The sequence below is a fragment of the Daldinia childiae genome (assembly GCF_008694065.1).
Source record: "Daldinia childiae strain JS-1345 chromosome Unknown Scaffold3, whole genome shotgun sequence".
NCBI classification, from domain to species: Eukaryota; Fungi; Ascomycota; class Sordariomycetes; order Xylariales; family Hypoxylaceae; genus Daldinia; species Daldinia childiae.
Genome location: NW_022984644.1, coordinates 5,409,988 through 5,428,327, shown reverse-complemented (window position 1 = coordinate 5,428,327; position 18,340 = coordinate 5,409,988). Strand labels below are relative to the sequence as shown.

Below are 18,340 nucleotides of genomic sequence, written 5' to 3'. Positions count from 1 at the left end.
CTCGCTCACCGCGTCGAGGTCCAAGATGTTGTCCTTCATATTAATACAGAACCGGCAGTAAGCAATCCTCTAATTAAGCAATTAACAATTTCCTACCTCCGATATTAACCCCCAACAACAGAGGCAAGACGCGGCTAGCGAAGTGGTACGTGCCGTACAGCGACGAGGAGAAGATCAAGCTGAAGGGCGAAGTGCACCGTCTAGTCGCGCCGCGCGACCAAAAGTACCAATCCAACTTCGTCGAGTTCCGCAACTACAAGATCGTATACCGCCGATACGCGGGTCTCTTCTTCTGCGCCTGCGTCGACACCAACGATAACGAGCTCGCCTACCTCGAGGCCATCCACTTCTTCGTCGAGGTCCTCGACGCCTTCTTCGGCAACGTCTGCGAACTCGATCTCGTCTTCAACTTCTACAAGGTCTACGCCATCCTCGACGAGGTCTTCCTCGCCGGCGAGATCGAAGAGACTAGCAAGCAGGTCGTCCTCACCCGCCTCGAGCACCTCGATAAGCTCGAGTAGCACGTTTCGGATACCCGAGGAAAGAGTCTACGAAGTGTTTCTATAGGGGTACCCAGAGGAAGATAAATATGCAGAGAATTCCTGTTTATAGGATACGTTGGGCTTGCGAATAGCTCATCTGCTAAGCAGAGGCGTATGGCGTTTTGGCAAAATTGGAATTGGGTAGTAGGTTATACTCTCGCGAGCACGCACGCATATCTACCTCCTATTCGGGCATTATTTCCCCCTGCATCCGAGACCAACAGTCGTATTCATCGCGTAATGCAGCCTAATATCCTACGAATGCTTTGATGACCCCCGAGTCTTGTTAATAATGCAGCGTCTATTAAATTAAAATAATGCTATGGACTAATGCTATGCTGCTAGTACTTAAGATAGCTCTCCATCTGACTCGTTTAAGTCAGAGATAGCTATGATATAATCGTCAGCCATCTCAACGAAATCTGTGAGTATGAAAACGGGAAACATTAACTAAGCTCAGTATCAGCATCCTTTGCGCATGAACATCTGTCTAAATAGATGCTTAGGTGTCCTGGCAATATGTGCAGCGAGTAGGGGATGCTTAAAGTGACAAAAAGAGTTGCAAAGGTTAATGCTACAAAGACCGCATAATTTATATTCGGAAGATCCCGCAAGTGCGAAATTGAATAGAACTCAAGCCACCACCATATTAGTCTTTATCAGTCTATCGTCCAGCTTGGAGGTTAGATGCTTTTAGTATCGGAGTAGCTGTGAAGCGCAGATCGAAATCTCAAGAACAATCTTAGTTCTTCCGTGGCTTATGATATGATATGTGTGTATTCGGACCTTGAGAAAATAAAAACGGGGAGCGAACAGCCCGTTCATCTCAAATGCCTTTCCCCGTGTTTGATGCTCTTGTTGTCCTAGAAGGTATACAGGCTCCTAGGCCTCCTCCATCATCTCCCTGGTGGTATGAACTATCGGAATCGTGCGGTCACTAAAGAGAGAGATAGCTTCAGATTGGAGTGGTAGACCACCATCTTTTTTCTTACTTCCGTCGATATTCATCTCGTCTAATTGATATGTAGAATAGTTGGTAGGCATATCGTCTGTAAGAAGAGGAGCTTGCGTTTTGCTTAAGAAAATTTCAACTGAGAGAGCGTCGAGGAATTCGTTTGCTTCTTTTCTAGCTTTCTCGATGTCTTCAGCCGTGTCTTTAGAGACTGATGCTGCATCCGCTATCAGTTCATTCTTATTTTCAACCGTACCCGAGTGACGATTCTCAGGAAGGAAAGTGTCCTTTGGCGTCATCAGAGAAATATGCGAACCCATAAATTCGTCATTATCATATCCAAGCCTCCCCTCATCCGCCTTTTTCTTGGTCTTCTTTAAATCTAAGAACGGGCGGCGTCGTTCTTCTGGGGGAAGGGTTTTGACTCGCTTTCGATTCTCGCGAGGCGGAGTGGTTGAACGCTCTTTCAGACGATCATTGCTTAAAGAGTATTGGCGAGGAGACTCTTCTTTACGATATGACTCTCGAGTCATGCGTTCACGCGCTGTCCAAGGCGAGACACTTCTACGGTTGTCTTGCGATTGGTATCGGCCGCCTGGATTATAGGATCGATCCTTTGGGCTTTTGTCATGTCTATGGGCACCATGATTTTTACGTCGTGAATGGTACGCAGGACTTCGAGAGCGGCCTCGAGGAGATGGCGTGAAAGGAGAACGGTCTCGGTAATGGGGATATTCTTGCGCAGGCGTCTTTGGTAGATCTTTAATACGAAGACGCTGCTGCGTTAAGGAGAGCTCGTACTCATTTTGAGGGCACAACGTTGCGAAATGCCTGCCAGATACTTTGCAGATTTCACATCGATAATAATATGGGGGTGGCTGGTCCCATTTCGGGTCTAAATTAGTAGGGCAAAGCTGAATCCAGTGTCCTATCGTTAATGTTAGCGGAGTGGACTTTCCTTCTCTATCGGATCTTATTACCTGGCTGATAGCAACGCTTGCAAGTATACCCGGATGAGGGAGGTGTAGTTAAATAGGGAGGTATATTCAGCGAAGAATACCTGTCTGATATGACGGGCTCGTAACTTTTGATTGGACTAGCCCCTATTGAAGTTACGTCCCTCAAACTCAACTTTGCTGCCTGTTTTACAGGTGATGTTTTATTGGCCTTAGTTAAGCTTTCCTTCCTCTTGTTCTCTTCCTTAATTTTGACGATCTCGTTGTAGATGTTGCTCCGTACGTCGGCCTTTAGCCCTAGAGGAATTTCGTTGGCACCCGTCTTCTGCTTTCTCTTATTAGATACCCACGGGGGTGTCGATTCCATTATTTCCATTTCAGCTATATCTTGAGAGTTAATCAGTTTGTTCAGACGGACTAAGGAGTTTCCCTCCTGATTTGAAGTTGACCTTGCGGACGAATCCTTATCTTGCTTGGAGCCACTCCTAGCCTGCTCAAATAGCTCATGGAAATCTAGCTGCACCATCTGATACCTACGTATATCTGCAGGGTTTTCCTCAGCATCTTTTCTTTGCCATTCTTTGAGGGCTTCTTCGACCTCATCTTCACTAAATGGTCCCTGTTGCAGCTTCCCGCCTGTCAAAAGCAGGTTGGCAAATTCTGACAACAAAGACTTCTGTTGGATGTCCTTTTTGATTCGTTCATGGAGCCATCTCATGAATACTTGGAGGACGTCCTGCTTGGATAATTGGTCGGGGTGTACATGTTGAATTTTATCCTCGAGTTCGGTGAGAGTAATATCAGCCAGGTCATCTATACCTAGTGTCTGCAAGCTAGGTTGAAGATCCATGACGATATTAATAACCAGGATCGTGAAAGTACGAGAGAGATGAGAGTAATGTGCTGTATCAGATGAATACAACTGGGGTTTGTGTTTTGAAAAGAACGGTTGTAAAAACGATGTGATTCCTGTTTGTTGTTGATGAATCCAGGCTGCAGCTCCCGAGATGCAAGTAGTAAAAGGGGGGTCCTGGGTCCAGAGTGATAACTTGTGTCCCGTCTAGCGAAAAGACTAATAAGAATAAATTAGGAAGTAAGAATCAAGTCTCACGGGACTAAGATGAGAGGGTAGGATGCAAGTGCAAGTGCAAAGAAAGAAAGACCCATACATATACCATAATAAATTAAGTTGGAAGGAGACTAGGAGTCCGATCAGGGTCACTACGGGCAAGTCCTACATGCTAACTAAGCCCCGTATAACTGAAGAAGAGGTAGGAACTATGTTCGATGCAGTGCGTACGTAACATATGTCTGGTGTAATTACCTAGGCAACTGCCTAGGAGACTATAGCAGGTACTCTACACATAGAAACGACTGATAAACTTGGAAACGACACCCGCATCTCCAGTGACCACCTGCATGTATGTGTGCAGTTAAGTACCTCCTACATGTACATGTATCTACCTTCTTTGAGCTTTTACCCTCCGCCGATGTCTCTAGGTATATATGCATGTACTGTATCCCCTATGTTGTGCATAAAATGCCCACCTGGGCACCTAGATATCTTACCTACTCTAAAGTCTGGATCTTGGCTACCTACCTAAATGCTTTAACTTGACTATTAATTCATGACAACTAGTGAAAATTTGATTAAGCACAAAGAACAGCGTGGTTTTTTTTTTTAGAACCAGTGTTGATAATGTATTTGGGCACACGTAGTTATGTAGCCAGCAGGCTTACTATAAGATACCTATGTAATTCGATAAGGGATGAACCATAAGATAAATCCAAGGAGAAACAGGCAACTCCACCGAATAGCAAAATGTCTTCCCGGGATTTCAAGATCTCCAGGGCCCAGTATTCAGACATATTAACGCTTCAGAGCAGCAAAGCGAGCTGTTAGTTCGTCAACACTCGTCCCATCCTTCTTACTATCGCTGTTCTTTGATATGCCAGCATCAATCATCTTCTGGCTGGGTTTCAGTTCCACTGAGTTCAACGTGATTCTGGGGCGAGGATTATCGGTGGATGGACTTGGTGGATTAACATGTACAGGAGTATCCAGTCCTAGGGATCGAGGAGGTGTTGCACGACTCAGTGCTTCCCTTTCTAGTGCGGCTTTGCTGTCAGGAGAAAGAGATGTCTCGGAGGCCTTCTGTGCTTGGCTATCACTTGGACTATTGCTCGTGTCGTCGTCCACAAATTCCGGTGGTTCCCCCAAATCCTTAGCTCGCCTCGGCCAATTGACCCCATACGCCCTTGCAATCTCTTCCAGATAACCTTGGACAAGCTCTTCTCGAGGTGGGGTGACGCTAAGTTTCTTGACGACCTTTTCAGAGACCTTCTGATCTGAATTTTCCATAGCCGCCAACACGAACTCTTTGCCATACTTCTCACCCAAAAGTGCGCGGACCTGCTGTAATTCTTTAATCTCTGTCTTGGGGGCAGCGTATATGATGCTTTTCACTGCCTCTTCCAATCCAGGATCGCATATGCTGCCCTCTAAGAGGCCAGCCCGTGCTAGTAACAACTCGCAATATAGCTCAAGGATCTCGTGGAGTTCTGTGGTGATATCGGAGCGAATGATATTCTCGACTCTTATCTTAGCCGAATCGATCTTACCAACCTCTAGTAATTGGGCCATCGCCCTTCTCTGCGTCTTCCCCATAGCTTCATCGCGTTGCTGCACCATACGCAGCCGTGCAATGGATAGCTTCAGCTGGACTTTCAACTTCGTCTACAGGTTCAAGTGGTTCATTAGCTATCTAGGTGTTGTAAACGAACGGCTTCCCAGCTGTGGGATCAAGCAATACAAGAATAGCCTTACAGTCAGATTTGCTGATGGAGCCATTTCGACGATACACAGCCCGAAGGCTCGTGAAATCCAACAAATTGGTGGTATTCCTGAAGATAGTCGCTAGAAGTTGACGCTAAACATCTCACTGGTAGCAAAGCAACATGCAACTTTGGAGTTGTTCTTTGATACTCATGCGCGAACCCCGCGATCAAAAAAAAAAGTATTGAATACTTATTGGCGCACTATATATAAGCTATTATTCTAGTTACTGTACATGTCCTTAGTGCAACATATAGAGCTCAGCTACCCCTGCAAATGCAACAGTAACACAAGCCGCCGATAACCAAGATTGGACGTTTTCGTTTGCTTCGGGATGATATCATTCGTAGAGTGCCAAGCCAAATAAAGTAGTTGGGGTAGAGTGGGGCCGAAAATCATTACCTTAGCTTTTTTAACAGCGATTTCAATTGAATGATGAATGGTGTTAAAAACACGCCGTTATTTTTCTATACCACTAGATTATTCAAGATATGCAATTTACATCTTTTAGACATACACCTTTACACACACCTTCACAGTTAATACGTTATACTAACCAAATCACGAGTATAAGTCCTGAGCAATTTAATAACCTACCTTACCTCTTAACTTGACTGGCTCTAGCTTCATTACCATGCCTGGATCGAAATATCCTCTACGGGTGGGTTTCGTCTTGGAATCATCGCAGGGACCATGGCAATAATCCAGCTTTGGAAGCGGAAGCTTCAGCAACAACTTCAGCAATGGAAAGGTACGGTCAAGTCGAATCTTCAGAAGAATAATCTCTGGAAGAGAATGATCAAGAACACCGTATGCATCACTATCAATCTAATCATCGGGCTTGTCCCGGCAGTAATTGCTGTATACGGCCAGTCGACATATCTCGGCGCTATGGCTTCGGTATTTGGACATCCTGGACAGCGGTTTGGCCAGATGACTGAAGTCTTGATGCTCATTATCCTTGGCACTTTTGTCGGGATCGCTTGGGGTATCTTAGGCCTATATCTTTCGAGCCTTGTCTATCATACCGATATTCAAGCAGCTTGGGCTATCAGGGCTATATTCTTCACTTTTGCATTGATTCTTCATGGTGTTCTACGTTCTTGGGCACCGAGGTTATTCATGTTTGTGTTTTTCTTCCTGCTCATCAACATCACCATCCTAACAAGTGCTACCACATCCGTATCATCTGGTATCGTCACACATATTGCGTACCCCATCCTTACAGCGATTGGTGTTATCATACTCGTAAACATAACCATATTCCCCGAATTCTCGAGTGGGTTCCTTGGTAGATCTACGATAGAATCGTTATGCGCCACCATCGATTCTTTCCAAGAGTCTGGAGATTGGTTTATGTCCGATACCAGAAAGTCAGATGGCGGGGATGCTGAGAAAGAAAAAGAAGCCTGGTCAACTTTACGTACTAGGCTCATAGCCTTGACCGAGAAGAAGGCGAAGTTAAGAGCTCAGCTTGGTAGCTCTAAGAAAGCCCAATCAGAGTGTAACTTCGAGCTGGTTTATACGGTGCTCCCTCCGCGGTCTTTGAAGCCTATTAGTATGACTCTGATGACTCGCCTCGTCCAAGTGACTATCTGTCTTATTAATGCTTGCGAGAGCAAGTATGCACTAGCAGGATATAAATATGAAGAGAACGAGCAAGATGCGCCGGGCGAAAAAGCATCTGACGACGAAGATTCCGATGCAGAATCAGATTCTGACTCGGACAGCGAGTCTGAGAGCGATAGTAGCGACGATAAGTCGGAACGCGAGACTAAAAAGTCACGAAGGAAATCTAAATATGCACGAAAACTCGAGCTTATTAAACCAATTCGAGAAATAGAGTCTGGCGACATTGAATTCCTCGAGCATATTCTTAGTCAGATTCGTGGCCCGACTAAGAGCCTCCAACATCAGATACAAGCTGCTCTTTATCTCATAATCTGCGCACTAGCTTATTGTTACGATGCACCAAATCTCCCGTCCGGTGCCCCAACTCCTAAGGGGATTAGTATGGAAGAAATTGATCTCAGAATCAATATGTTTATGGAAGCTTTGACGCAGTTTGACCATGATTCCGCCGCGGCCCTTGAGCATGCAGCCTCTATACAGTATGGCCGAAAATCGCGGGTATGTTCACGATGATTCTTCGTTATTTCAGTAATCGCATTTTATATTAACTGACTATGCAACTATAGAGTGATATTACGCCCAAGATGGAAACACACTTAATCTCGTCGTTCCTAATTAGTGTACGGCATGCAGCTACTCAGATTAGCGAAATGTTGAGGCATTCTAGGGCTCTTGTTGAGAAGAGACAAGCACGACATGGCCGTCGACGGCTCTACTGGCCTAAAATTGGTTGGAAGAAGTGGCTCACAAGTGGCGGCGAACGTGACATAAACGCTCTTCCGGAGAATGCAAGGAAGGAGGCAAGAACTGGCCACGGTATCAGGGAAGATCCGGGGAAACGCGGCGACGAGACGGATGACAGTGAAGAGCAACTGCTTAGACGTACCGAAGATGAAGAAACTGGTCACACTATTTCGAAGCAACCTAGCGTTCCCGAGAAAGGCAAGATCCCGATGCGAAAAGGTCCCCAGAAGTCTGAAGCGAGTAGAATCATGTGGCTACGTGGACTGGCTGCTGATATGGTTGAGTTCTTTGCCGACTCCGACGATCTCGCCTTTGCCCTTAAAATGTGTGTAGCAGCATTTATCGTTACGTGGCCAGCGTTCGTACCGTCATTAAATGGTAATTATGTCATCTACAAGCGTAATAAACTGATAACTAATAATCAAATAGCATGGTATAATTCTATTCGTGGATCTTGGGCATCTCTTCAGCTGGTTCTCGTCTTCGAAGTTTCAGTGGGGACGTCATTTCAGGGGTTCTTTCTTCGAGTTTTCGGTGTCATCTTTGGCTGTGTTGTCGGCTTTCTTGCTTACGAAATTGGACAAGGAAACCGAATTGTCGCTGTGGTTGTTCTCGTATTTGGCATTATACCATCATCTTACATCCATCTCGGTACACCATACGTGAAAACAGGCATAATTTCCATGGTTAGTATGTCAGTGGTCGGGCTTGGTAAGTGGCTATTTTGATATCATATCCGAACTTGTCTGAAATTCTAACAAGCTATTAGCAACAATACTTCAACCGGTCGGAGAAAATGCATGGGAGATATTTGTTAAACGAATGGTATGCTTCCTCGTCGGTGGGACAATTGCGCTTCTCGTTGAGATGTTCTTTTTCCCCGTCCGAGCTCGAGACAGGCTCGTCGAGTCTCTAGCTTCGAGCATCCAGCAGATATCGCAGATGGAAGCATCGATAGCTGTCGGCATAGATTCACCTAGAAATATCAATATCAAATCCAGCTCTCTCAATGAGAACTTCAACGATGCCAAGGAGAAGGCCGAACAAGCTCTTGCTGCCGCCCGCACTTTCTTACCTTTTTGTCTCACGGAGCCGAGGATCAAGGGAAGTTTTAATGGGCAAGCTTTGATCTACGGCGAGATGATCTATGTCTTATTTCAAATACTCGACCGCATGGATAATATGCTACATATTCGCAAGGCCTATGGGAGCAGTGTACTTGAGGAGCTAAATACGGAGGTCCTACCCTATCGCCGCAACGTAGCGGCCAGTATAACGCTCACTCTCTTCGCCGTTCACGAGGCCTTAACAACCCGATTGCCTCTCCCACAATTCCTTCCATCTAGTCGTGTGGCACAATTACGATACATCAGTCGAGTCCGTGAACTCCTGCTTGAGCAAGACATTAAGTCAGCATATAACTCTGGTATCCAGACTCCAGCTAGTCTGGCGAGTGGGTCTATTCCTCTCCAGGCGCATGTCTTGAAATCTATGACTCGGCAAAGCTTCTTGGCCTGGAATGCTAGCTCCGCCGGTATTAGTAAGTAGTCCTTCAGAATCACCGTTACCCCTTTTCCTATTACCTTATACGCTAAATTAGATATATTAATCATATCATAGTGGAGATCATTGAATATCTAGAAGAGCTGGTAGACCTTGCCAAGCTGTTGGTCGGGGTTAACGCGTTCCGCAGCGGAATGCTGGAGCGCCCCAAGTTCCACGAGTATGTTAGGAAGATCAAGGAGCGCGAGTCAGATCGGAATATAGCCGCGGCAGAAGCGGAGACACAAGAAGCCCAAAAGATTAAAAGCCGGAGTGCCAGCAGTATCGTGCGCAGGAGGCGGGGCTTCACGCTCGGTAAGATGCCTTCTCACGGCACTGCTACCGGCACGGCTGCGGGTATAGACATGGGCGACGGTATTGGGTTAAGGCAGCGGTCAAATAGTCTCTGGGGAGGCGGCGGTGATGGTGCTGCGGACGGTGGCCACGGAGGGGACGAGATGCCGGAGGATCTGCCGATGAGCTTGCAGCGGGTCATGACGAAGCGGATGGAGGGGAGGCAGCGTGAGAAATCTGCTAAGCGCAGGAGAAATACGGATGATCCCAAGGGGAAGCGGCCACTTGTCAGACCGGCGCAGACTTGGGCACTGTAGTCTGGGTTGGCTGTGACTACCTACGTTGGATGGCGGGGTATAATACGCAACGGGTCGGGGTTACGGCTTCACGAGCACGTCCACGTTGGTAGCCAATGCCATATAATGGGGCTTTGATCTGATCTAAGTTATGTTGCGGGTATTTGAGTTGACATAGTAAGCCATAAATCATATGCCTCACTATCTTATAAGGTAACTAAGGTATCATCATCATAGGTATTATTTTAGGTCGATTTATGTAAACATGTCCCTATTCTACGAGAGGCGATTATAGAGCTATATCTACCAAGTTAATAACTCGTAATATTCTAAATATTGACAGTTGGATTTATGATCTGAACTGGTAATATATTCCAAAATATAGATAGTCCTGTGTGTCCCTTTCACCATAGTAACGCAATTTGCCCATGCTTGCCAGTTGTTTGATCTAATGACCGCCGCATAGAGACACAAGACAACGAAGTTGTTGCTAGCCAATGCGGGCCATGATCATATTACTTTTCCAAAGCGTTGAGATATCTGCTAGTTATACGAAGTCTGCTACCATAAGTTTCCTCCTTCTGAAAGCCGAGCTCATGCAGGACGTCGTTAAATATGGGGTATCACTGTATTTCTTATTAGTAACTGCAAGCTCGTGATAATATTGAGTAATAAGTGATATAACATGTGGCCGAGTTGTCTCCCGGATGTGATCACAAGGACAAGTGCCGAAAAGGGGGAGGGTATAGAAATGGGAAATTGCTTACTTTGAAGCCACTCGGGAATTAAGTATACTCCAATTGGCACACCCCGCAGGCTTATAAAAGCTTCGACAACGATATAAAGCCGGGCACCGGTGAAGAGGATTAATATTCCAATGGCGATCCCGACAAGAACCGCACAAACCCCCCTCATGATAAAGCGATCGTTGGTTGGCTCATCAAGCCTCTGGATAACCCAATGAAGGATCCTTTTGACAATCCCCAGTGATGGGAGTGTTCCAATGATAATGAAGCATGTAATTTTCCACATCAATTGCTCGGGAAGGGAAGGGAAATCGGAATTCCAGGCTGTTAAATGGATACCCCCATATAACGCCGGGAGTAGAAAGACTGCCACCTTGAGGAGCCATGGAGCGTGACTATGGAGCATGGAAGCACAAGAAATCGTCCTAGTCATATTTACACCAAACGGTGAGTCTCTGCTCTCTTTAAACATTAAAATCCGGTTGTTGTTTAAGCCCCCCCAAGGATACATGTATATAGACTTATGTCTAGATTTAGACCGTTTGAGTTTGGCCCCGTCTTCAGATTGTAGAGATTCCAGAAGATTCTTTAGACGATCAGAAACGTTTGAGAAGCTTAGGATATCGGGGCTTAACACGTCTAGCGGTTTCTAAATTGCAATATGTTACTATTGAATTCTAAGTCAACAGATAATGTAGTACTTACCTCGAACCAGCATATATATAATATAAACGCACAAACAACATGTACCATGGTATGAATCTCTAAAAGTGTCAACGGTAGACCATATGCTTTCCTGGAAATGCACTGCATAACCATCCATGACACCTGAAAGAGAACCAACGTTTTTTTCACTGCGTCTGCCTTGCTTCTGTCGTCGATACTCTCTCGTGGTATACGAATAAACTCGCCTTTTTCAGCAAGACTAACTACCGCTTCGGATAATAGAGTCTTAGTATCCTCGCCGTATGAAACCTGCAGGCCGCCCATGACAACAAAAAACCCGTAACGAAGGTCAAATTCCGGGTGTACCTACTTCTCAATAAGTTAGAAGTCTAGCAGGTCTTGGGTTGAGTCTGACCTTTTCTCCTTCTTTCTCTTCCATCTCCTTATTAAGCTTTTTGAAAAGTAATCGCGCTTCGAGGTACTGAGAGAACGCCATGTAAACTACTATTTCCGGTGCAAGAATTGCAACAATGACCCATTTGATCTTCTCCCATGAGCGATGCTGCCAGCCGGACTTGGTAGATATATTTAGGTGGAGCGAGGTGTAAATACATGCGGTAAGAGTTATAATACAACTCCATAGAATGGCCGAGGTGCTGCGAATACTCTGCGAAGAGACCCAAGGAGGTGCAATTACTGTCTGCAAGGCTGTCAAGTTATTCTTGTGGTCTTCGAGTTCGATACGGATCACATCGGCGGAATTATCTGCCATGGTCATCCGACAGCCGTAAATTAGTGCGAGGAGAGGAAGACTGAGAGATGGCATGGTTACTTGAGGGAGTTTTGTGAGCAACACGACGTGGGAGGGCATTTGAGAAGTTAGAGAAGAGATAAATAGAAAGTAAGGCTGCAAGCTTTTTCTCTCTTTCTGTTATTTTTTTTTAATACGCTACCAAGTCATCAAGTTGCGTGGTCGTACTTGACGGACTTTTCACTTCTATATTGAAGATAAAATTTTGGTCAATTTCGTGACTTATTCTCAGCCGCACGATGTATTCATGCCCTAAGCCTGCTGGCCACGTATATATATAACTGCATTGTTGCCCGACAACTGGCACCGATGACGTTTAATAATACCTCAATATTTACAATTAAACACACCCAGCTATTGTTCTATTTAAAGGGGTATATTATATTGAAGTACGTGTCTACCTTAAATGGACAAATGCCAATTTTTTATATGCGAAACCCCTTCGGGATTTGACTTTACCATTCAGAGCCAACGTCTTGAAATCCCGGGTCTGAGTTTCCACGGCTTCGAGTGCCTATCCATCCGAAATATGTAGGCGGATGGTTACTGCCATCCGGGTTATCCAACCAGTCCTGCAGGAGAGAACTCACTCAACACCTCATGTGAGCACTGTATCGCCACCTCCACATATCCATTCGGATCGCGACTACGGATTTCCACGATATGGCCTACGATACGGAGATTATAGTAAGGCTGATTGAAATGGGTGAAATTATACCGGTAACGGAAAGTCTCAGTATGGTACGGCCCACCGTCCAGCCTCGCAAGCATCTCGTTCGTCATACTGTCCAACATCTCAGCGCTTGGTTGTCTGGCATACACCCACATGCCTTCATCCACATAAGCAAGGGCAGGATCGAATTGCGCGATTACCAATCGAGAGCCTTGATATGATGGGTCTATTGCCTTGCGCGGCAGGACTGTAAGGCGCCCCTGGATGACCTGATTGTACCGGGTGCGAGCGAGGAGGGTTAGGCCATACTGTCTGTGGAGGTCCTTGAGCATGCTAGGATGCATAGTGAATTCGTGTATCTGTTGAATTGACGCAGGTATGCAGCCAAGTATCTTTGCTTGCCTGACTGCTTGTCTGTCTGCTACGGCGTCACTGATGGCGACTAGGGTGCAATGGAGCTTCCGACTTATATGCTGGACATACCCAATACATCCACAGGTCTTATCGTTCGTGTCCATATGCGGCTCTACATCTGCGGGCACGAGCCGGTCGGATGTTAGAAAATGTAGTGTGCCGACGGGGTTCTCGACGATACCGCCTGCGGTGAAGGAGTCGCAGCAAATAGTCTTTCCCGATGAGGTCTTCATGTGTAGGTGGATATGCCGCGGATTCGTCCAGACTACAAGACTGTCATCTTCTGTAGAGTATACTTTGAGAATTCCTGTGTAGGGATACGATGCTGATTGGTTTCGTCTGGCCATGGTCGTTGTAAGTCGGGTTAAAATAGCGGAGATGGGAAGTCGAAAAGAAGGGATTGGTATAGCGAGAAATTTTTGAGGACGGTTTGGAATGATGGTAAATGTTTATATAGTATATATTTCTTTTGGTGAATGCCATTGAATGCTTATATTAGGTTAAATCTGTGTTTTAGTCGGTGCGTTGCTATTAATGACTTGGGATAGTTATAGTAAACTCTTCAGAGGAAATCTACTACTTCCGTTGCTAGGGTAGCTTATAATCATGAATAAGATATTTCGTAGAATGAACGCCAATAAATTCAGTACAGTAAGAGAAGTTTACTATAATCTGAATTCAAAATCAGTGACTCACGTAGTGGGGTCCCTTATTGAAATCAGCAAACTCATCTATGTTCTATCATCTGATATGAATAATAAGTGAGGCTAAGTTGAAGTAGTACAGCTAACCACCTCAATTCTCCGTAGTTGTCTGATCGTTGAGACCTCTATAGCCTCCCTTCGGCTTGCTCAATCTCTAGCTCCGTGCTTGTCAGCCCGTAGCCACCAGCAGCTGCGACATTTTCCTTCTGATATAAGAAGCACTCCTCGGTATCGACATACTGCGGGTCGAACTCGAAGATTCGGACCTCAGCGTTTTTCCAGGGATCTAGTAAATAAAATCAGCAAATACTCGACGCAATCAATCAATAGGTAAAGTTGGTTAGTCACATCTCAGGAGTCAGCTCCTCAAAGTGAAATCCTGACTCCCGAGACAGACCTATAGGGGGGGTGGAGGTGGGGGGTAAACAACAACACAAACTTCACTCTACATACAATCACTCGGCCCCGTCCGCGGATCTGCCGTAATCCTCCTAAGAATATCTCCATGCGCAACAAGCACGATATTCCTCTCCGTTCGACCACGCAGGTACTGGCGGACCCAACGGGCGCGCGCCGTCAACGCCTCTTCGCTCGGGGCCCAGAAGCCCTTCTTGCTAGTCCAATCTGGCGTCAACGGCGTAAGATCAAACACCGCGAACTCGGGGTCCGCCTCGAGGACCTCTTTTGCCGAGCCCGTGTCGCACGGGAGGCCGTTACATTCCTGCGCTTGAGGCAGGAGCACCACGTTTTTCAGCCCGCCTAGGCGCTCGACGGCCGGTGCCCAGCCGAGGTAAGTAGTCTGCAGGGTGCGCCGTAGGGGCGATGAGATGACTACGTCGGCCTCGTTTTGCAAGTCTGGGATTAGACGGGCTAGTGACGCGGCTTGTTTCTTGCCGAGAGGCGTAAGTGGTGCATCGTGAACTTTGCGGAGAAGTTTTAAATCAGTCTTCGGATCTGGACGTGTCGTGTGAGGAGCGTGACTCACTGCTGTAGTCCAGGTCGACGTTGTGCTCGGCCTGAGCGTGGCGGGTGAGAATGAGACGGGAGTTAGGCGCCATGACGTCGTTGGGATTGAATAAGTAAATAGGAAATATATGAATAAGGTATCTATTCTAATTTCTAGTTTATCGCTATACGCAGTAGTCGGCTCTCTTCTATTTCTCTATGAAGTCTAAGGGAAAATAGGGATTTAAGGGAAAAAAGAAAAAAAAAGGTATAAGGAGAAGGATGTAGTTGGATGAATGACGCCGCATTTTGCGGGACTTAAAAACTACTACGGAACTCTGCCGGATCATCGATCTCCACTATATTAGCGATGGCAATGCCGGGGGGCCGTGGCTCCCCGCCGTTGTCGGCGTAAGCCCAAAAGGGACACATTCGAATTGTTGAAGTGCATAAGGGGCCAAACAAGATAGCGTATCTAGGGTTATGTGTTGGTTAGTTCGTCCTTGCATTCAGAGTAAAGAGGAAATAGAAATTACTATACTTTCATAATTGACGACTTAAATTTGTTCACTAGCCGGGACAGTTAGGTATTCATTTGATATGAGTAGGTAGTATATGTGAATTATCAAATACCTCTCTTATGTTACGAATCCAGAAATAATAATGCTGATAGTTTTATAAAAGATATTTATCCCACGTCTACCGAGTAATGATGATTTTACCGCTTATAATTCGTTAGAGAAAAGCGTACATTTGAATGCATTAAAAAGCCGTAATAAATTAAAATCGGAGCTCCTAAAACGCCGTTCCTCCTGGGTATTCCTCACAAGGACCTTTCCGTTGTCGCTGGTCTTCCGTATTCGCTATGAATTAAACTCATAAACCCGTAAACTCTGATAAACTTAGGAAAGATTCAGACTAAGAGCGTAACTAGATGTTGCTCTCCTCCGTGAATCCATTAGAACAGCTTCAAGTTGGTTCTTTGCTGTAGGTTTGTCCCGTTCAGCATAGCCCGAGCTCTCTTCGGTCGGGTCTGGAGTCTCCGAAACGCCTCCTGAACGTGGCGCGCTTCAACGGGAATCCTACCTTCGCTGGGTAGATCGAATAATCCTTGAGTGAGCTTCCGCTTTTTGGTGCCCGGGTTATCACCTCCGCTCCGCTCTTTCCATAAGTCTTCTTGCTCTTTGATTTTGAGCGCCTCCTCTGTGAGTGTCTGAACCATCTCAAAGGTCAAGAAACCTAGGATATCTACGATATCATCTGAGGGTTTACTGTCTGTTACGATACCAAAACCGGCCCACTCCCGGAATCGCTTGCCCTTTCGGTATGTGAATGACGCCTGTCGATATTCGGACCATGTGACGTATTCCTCCCTAGTCATCGCCTTTGTCCGCTCATCGGCTTTGCGCAATCGTTGAAGCGTGATGTAATTCATCTCCTCTTCCTCCTCGTCTTCCTCGTCGTCGCGTTCTGGGACTTCCTGGCCGTAGAACGAGGAAGGTTCCCAGGGGAGCTTAACTTTGGCCTTCTTATTTTTCTTGGCGGCCTCTTCTACTGCGGGGCCACCAGGCATAACGGCTCCAGCAGGGTCGTCAGCAACACCCAAATCCGCTTCTCCGCCTTTGTCGTCGGAATCCTTGGCGCTCTTGCGAACATCCTTCCACGATAAGAAAGTCCTAAGACGTGATACCTTAGGCGCATCGTCGCGGATTTGAAATATCAAGTCATTAATGGTGATAGATCGGGAGCCACGGCGCGTAGCCAGTTCAGTACAGCTTCGCAGCATTTCAATAACTTGCTGCCGAACAATCTCCTCGATTATAGTAGTAGTCTCAACAGAAGGCTCTCCCGTCTCACCAGAGACGTACATCATCTGCTGAATCTCCTGCCTATACTTGTGCTGCTTGCTGTTGTCCGCCATTTTGACTGAAAGCGACGATAAGCAGTCGTAGCGAATAGGTAGTTTTGATAGATAAATAAAGATTTCTCGAATGAATATAATGATCCACAATCTACTACGACTTGATCTGCGGATGACGCAAGAGATGCGATTATGTTTGCGGATGAATGCTGTTCTGTTAGGTAAAGTTGAAGTTGTTCAATGCACAAATGATGAGAGCTAACATTGAAATGCCGACTTAATCTGATAGGCTCCCAAAGTTTAATAAGCCAAGCCACTAACCTTAAATAATGAACGTTAAATGTGAATACGTAGAACTTCAACTCTGGGGAAACTTAAAATTACACTTTGTACAAAGAGGTACATTCAAGTTATTTATATTTATTTTCATCGTAACCGAGTTATATTATTGCTCTCTATTTAGACTCATATTCATCATAAGTCAGTTTCCCACCTTTCAAAACCAGTGCCTCTCCAGCCCCAAGCCACGACGTAATGGTCCGCTAGAAGATTCCATTCTTCAACCTCATCTAACCCCTCTAGACTATCAACCCTTTCTTTTTCTTCTTCCGTGACCCATTTCCGCCATATTTCTCTTATAGTCAAGCTTGTTGCGAGCCGGAATCCGGCTTCTTTTAATCGGGACTGTTGCTTAGCAGAGTCTTGATATGAGTCTAGTGTTGGCATATGTAACCGTCGCGCTGCCAGATTAGATACCATCTGCTTGCCGAAAGAATCATTAGGGTGAATTGGCTCATAGACGATGATGGCAAGATCTGGTATTTTTTCGGCGAAATACTTGATTACGCTTTGGGCCTCTGAAGTTTCTAAGTAGCATAGACAACATTCTGACACTAGCAATGTTGGGATATCTGTTCGGATGCCACTGAGAGCTTCTGTGTCACTGTTGAGCAAGGCTCTCAGATCCAATCCGTGGCACCAATATTGACAACCATTCGGTAGACTTGAACTACTCCAACCGTCCTTCTCATTCTGTGGGTTAGGGATGATGGACCTGAGTTGAGGAGTAGCATTCACGAGCTGTAGCTTCTTAGAAGCAATTGCAGGAAAGTCGATCTCATGATAGATAAGGCTAGCCTGGCTAGGCTGAGAAAAGAGCTTAAAACACCTTGTGTCTGTGCCCGCACCGAGTGAGATAATTTGTCGTTCTTGCGTTGTGGTGCCCGACAAGAAGGAAGATATCAGTCGATCCAATGCAGTAGTCCGTGTGTAAGTCCCTAACACAGCCTTAGCACTCGCTAGACCGGAAATGGCCTTCGGACTTCTTACCTCGATTTATAATAGGTAGTCTCCTAACAACGCCACCAACAGACTGAACGAAATATCGTGCGAAAGGGTCTTGTAGGTAACCCAAATCAACAGCGCTCATACGTGACACAGCAGCATCCGTATCTGTACCTTGAATAGTAGTATCATGGCTGAGGCCGGTAGAGTGTGAGTGACCCCCTCGTCCTCGGCCACGGCCACGGTGCCCTCCTCTTGAACCTCGGAGGGAGAGGAGATTTGGTATAGACGGGGCAGACATGTACAACAATTTATCGTCGCTACACCTAATGTTTAGATAATAGATAAAATTAGATGCAACAGATTGCCTCGGGTTTTGAGAACTTCTTGGTTGTGATGTAATAGCGCTAAAGGAGATTCCAGGATTAAAGAATCGGGCCCT

The 18,340-nt window shown here is 46.0% G+C and overlaps 8 protein-coding genes across 9 annotated transcripts; 2 read left to right on the top strand and 6 right to left on the bottom strand.

The window, feature by feature from the left end:
• Positions 1–25: 25 nt before the first annotated feature.
• On the top strand, positions 26–521 carry GL218_04188 (AP-2 complex subunit sigma; the record flags this gene model as incomplete). The annotated part of the gene is made up of 2 exons (XM_033580775.1): positions 26–57; positions 122–521. The coding sequence occupies 2 exons, from the start codon at positions 26–28 to the stop codon at positions 519–521; spliced, it is 432 nt and encodes a 143-aa protein (XP_033437522.1).
• A 903-nt stretch (positions 522–1,424) lies between these two features.
• GL218_04187 (uncharacterized protein) lies at positions 1,425–3,300 on the bottom strand (the record flags this gene model as incomplete). The annotated part of the gene is made up of 2 exons (XM_033580774.1): positions 1,425–2,422; positions 2,475–3,300. The coding sequence occupies 2 exons, from the start codon at positions 3,298–3,300 to the stop codon at positions 1,425–1,427; spliced, it is 1,824 nt and encodes a 607-aa protein (XP_033437530.1).
• A 1,020-nt stretch (positions 3,301–4,320) lies between these two features.
• Positions 4,321–5,301, bottom strand: GL218_04186 (Vacuolar protein sorting-associated protein IST1; the record flags this gene model as incomplete). The annotated part of the gene is made up of 2 exons (XM_033580773.1): positions 4,321–5,187; positions 5,278–5,301. 2 exons carry the CDS (start codon positions 5,299–5,301, stop codon positions 4,321–4,323), a joined length of 891 nt encoding a protein of 296 aa, XP_033437531.1.
• Positions 5,302–5,979: 678 nt separating this feature from the next.
• Positions 5,980–9,815, top strand: GL218_04185 (uncharacterized protein; the record flags this gene model as incomplete). Its single annotated transcript, XM_033580772.1, has 5 exons — positions 5,980–7,416; positions 7,485–8,040; positions 8,092–8,373; positions 8,432–9,202; positions 9,283–9,815. The coding sequence occupies 5 exons, from the start codon at positions 5,980–5,982 to the stop codon at positions 9,813–9,815; spliced, it is 3,579 nt and encodes a 1,192-aa protein (XP_033437527.1).
• Positions 9,816–10,965: 1,150 nt separating this feature from the next.
• Positions 10,966–13,451, bottom strand: GL218_04184 (uncharacterized protein; the record flags this gene model as incomplete). 2 transcript variants are annotated; one of them, XM_033580771.1, is made up of 6 exons in its annotated part: positions 10,966–11,002; positions 11,050–11,189; positions 11,246–11,572; positions 11,622–11,971; positions 12,608–13,023; positions 13,174–13,451. In XM_033580771.1, 6 exons carry the CDS (start codon positions 13,449–13,451, stop codon positions 10,966–10,968), a joined length of 1,548 nt encoding a protein of 515 aa, XP_033437529.1. The 2 variants fall into 2 exon arrangements, with proteins under 2 accessions (XP_033437529.1, XP_033437528.1); XM_033580770.1 differs by lacking the exon at positions 10,966–11,002 and having other exon boundaries at positions 11,137–11,189; positions 11,242–11,572.
• A 482-nt stretch (positions 13,452–13,933) lies between these two features.
• On the bottom strand, positions 13,934–14,866 carry GL218_04183 (putative phosphatase SPAC5H10.03; the record flags this gene model as incomplete). Its single annotated transcript, XM_033580769.1, has 3 exons — positions 13,934–14,094; positions 14,262–14,729; positions 14,794–14,866. 3 exons carry the CDS (start codon positions 14,864–14,866, stop codon positions 13,934–13,936), a joined length of 702 nt encoding a protein of 233 aa, XP_033437525.1.
• An 845-nt stretch (positions 14,867–15,711) lies between these two features.
• Positions 15,712–16,674, bottom strand: GL218_04182 (SAGA complex subunit spt3; the record flags this gene model as incomplete). Its single annotated transcript, XM_033580768.1, has 1 exon — positions 15,712–16,674. The coding sequence occupies one exon, from the start codon at positions 16,672–16,674 to the stop codon at positions 15,712–15,714; it is 963 nt and encodes a 320-aa protein (XP_033437526.1).
• A 414-nt stretch (positions 16,675–17,088) lies between these two features.
• Positions 17,089–18,199, bottom strand: GL218_04181 (Leucine carboxyl methyltransferase 1; the record flags this gene model as incomplete). The annotated part of the gene is made up of 2 exons (XM_033580767.1): positions 17,089–17,891; positions 17,944–18,199. 2 exons carry the CDS (start codon positions 18,197–18,199, stop codon positions 17,089–17,091), a joined length of 1,059 nt encoding a protein of 352 aa, XP_033437523.1.
• Positions 18,200–18,340: the final 141 nt, after the last annotated feature.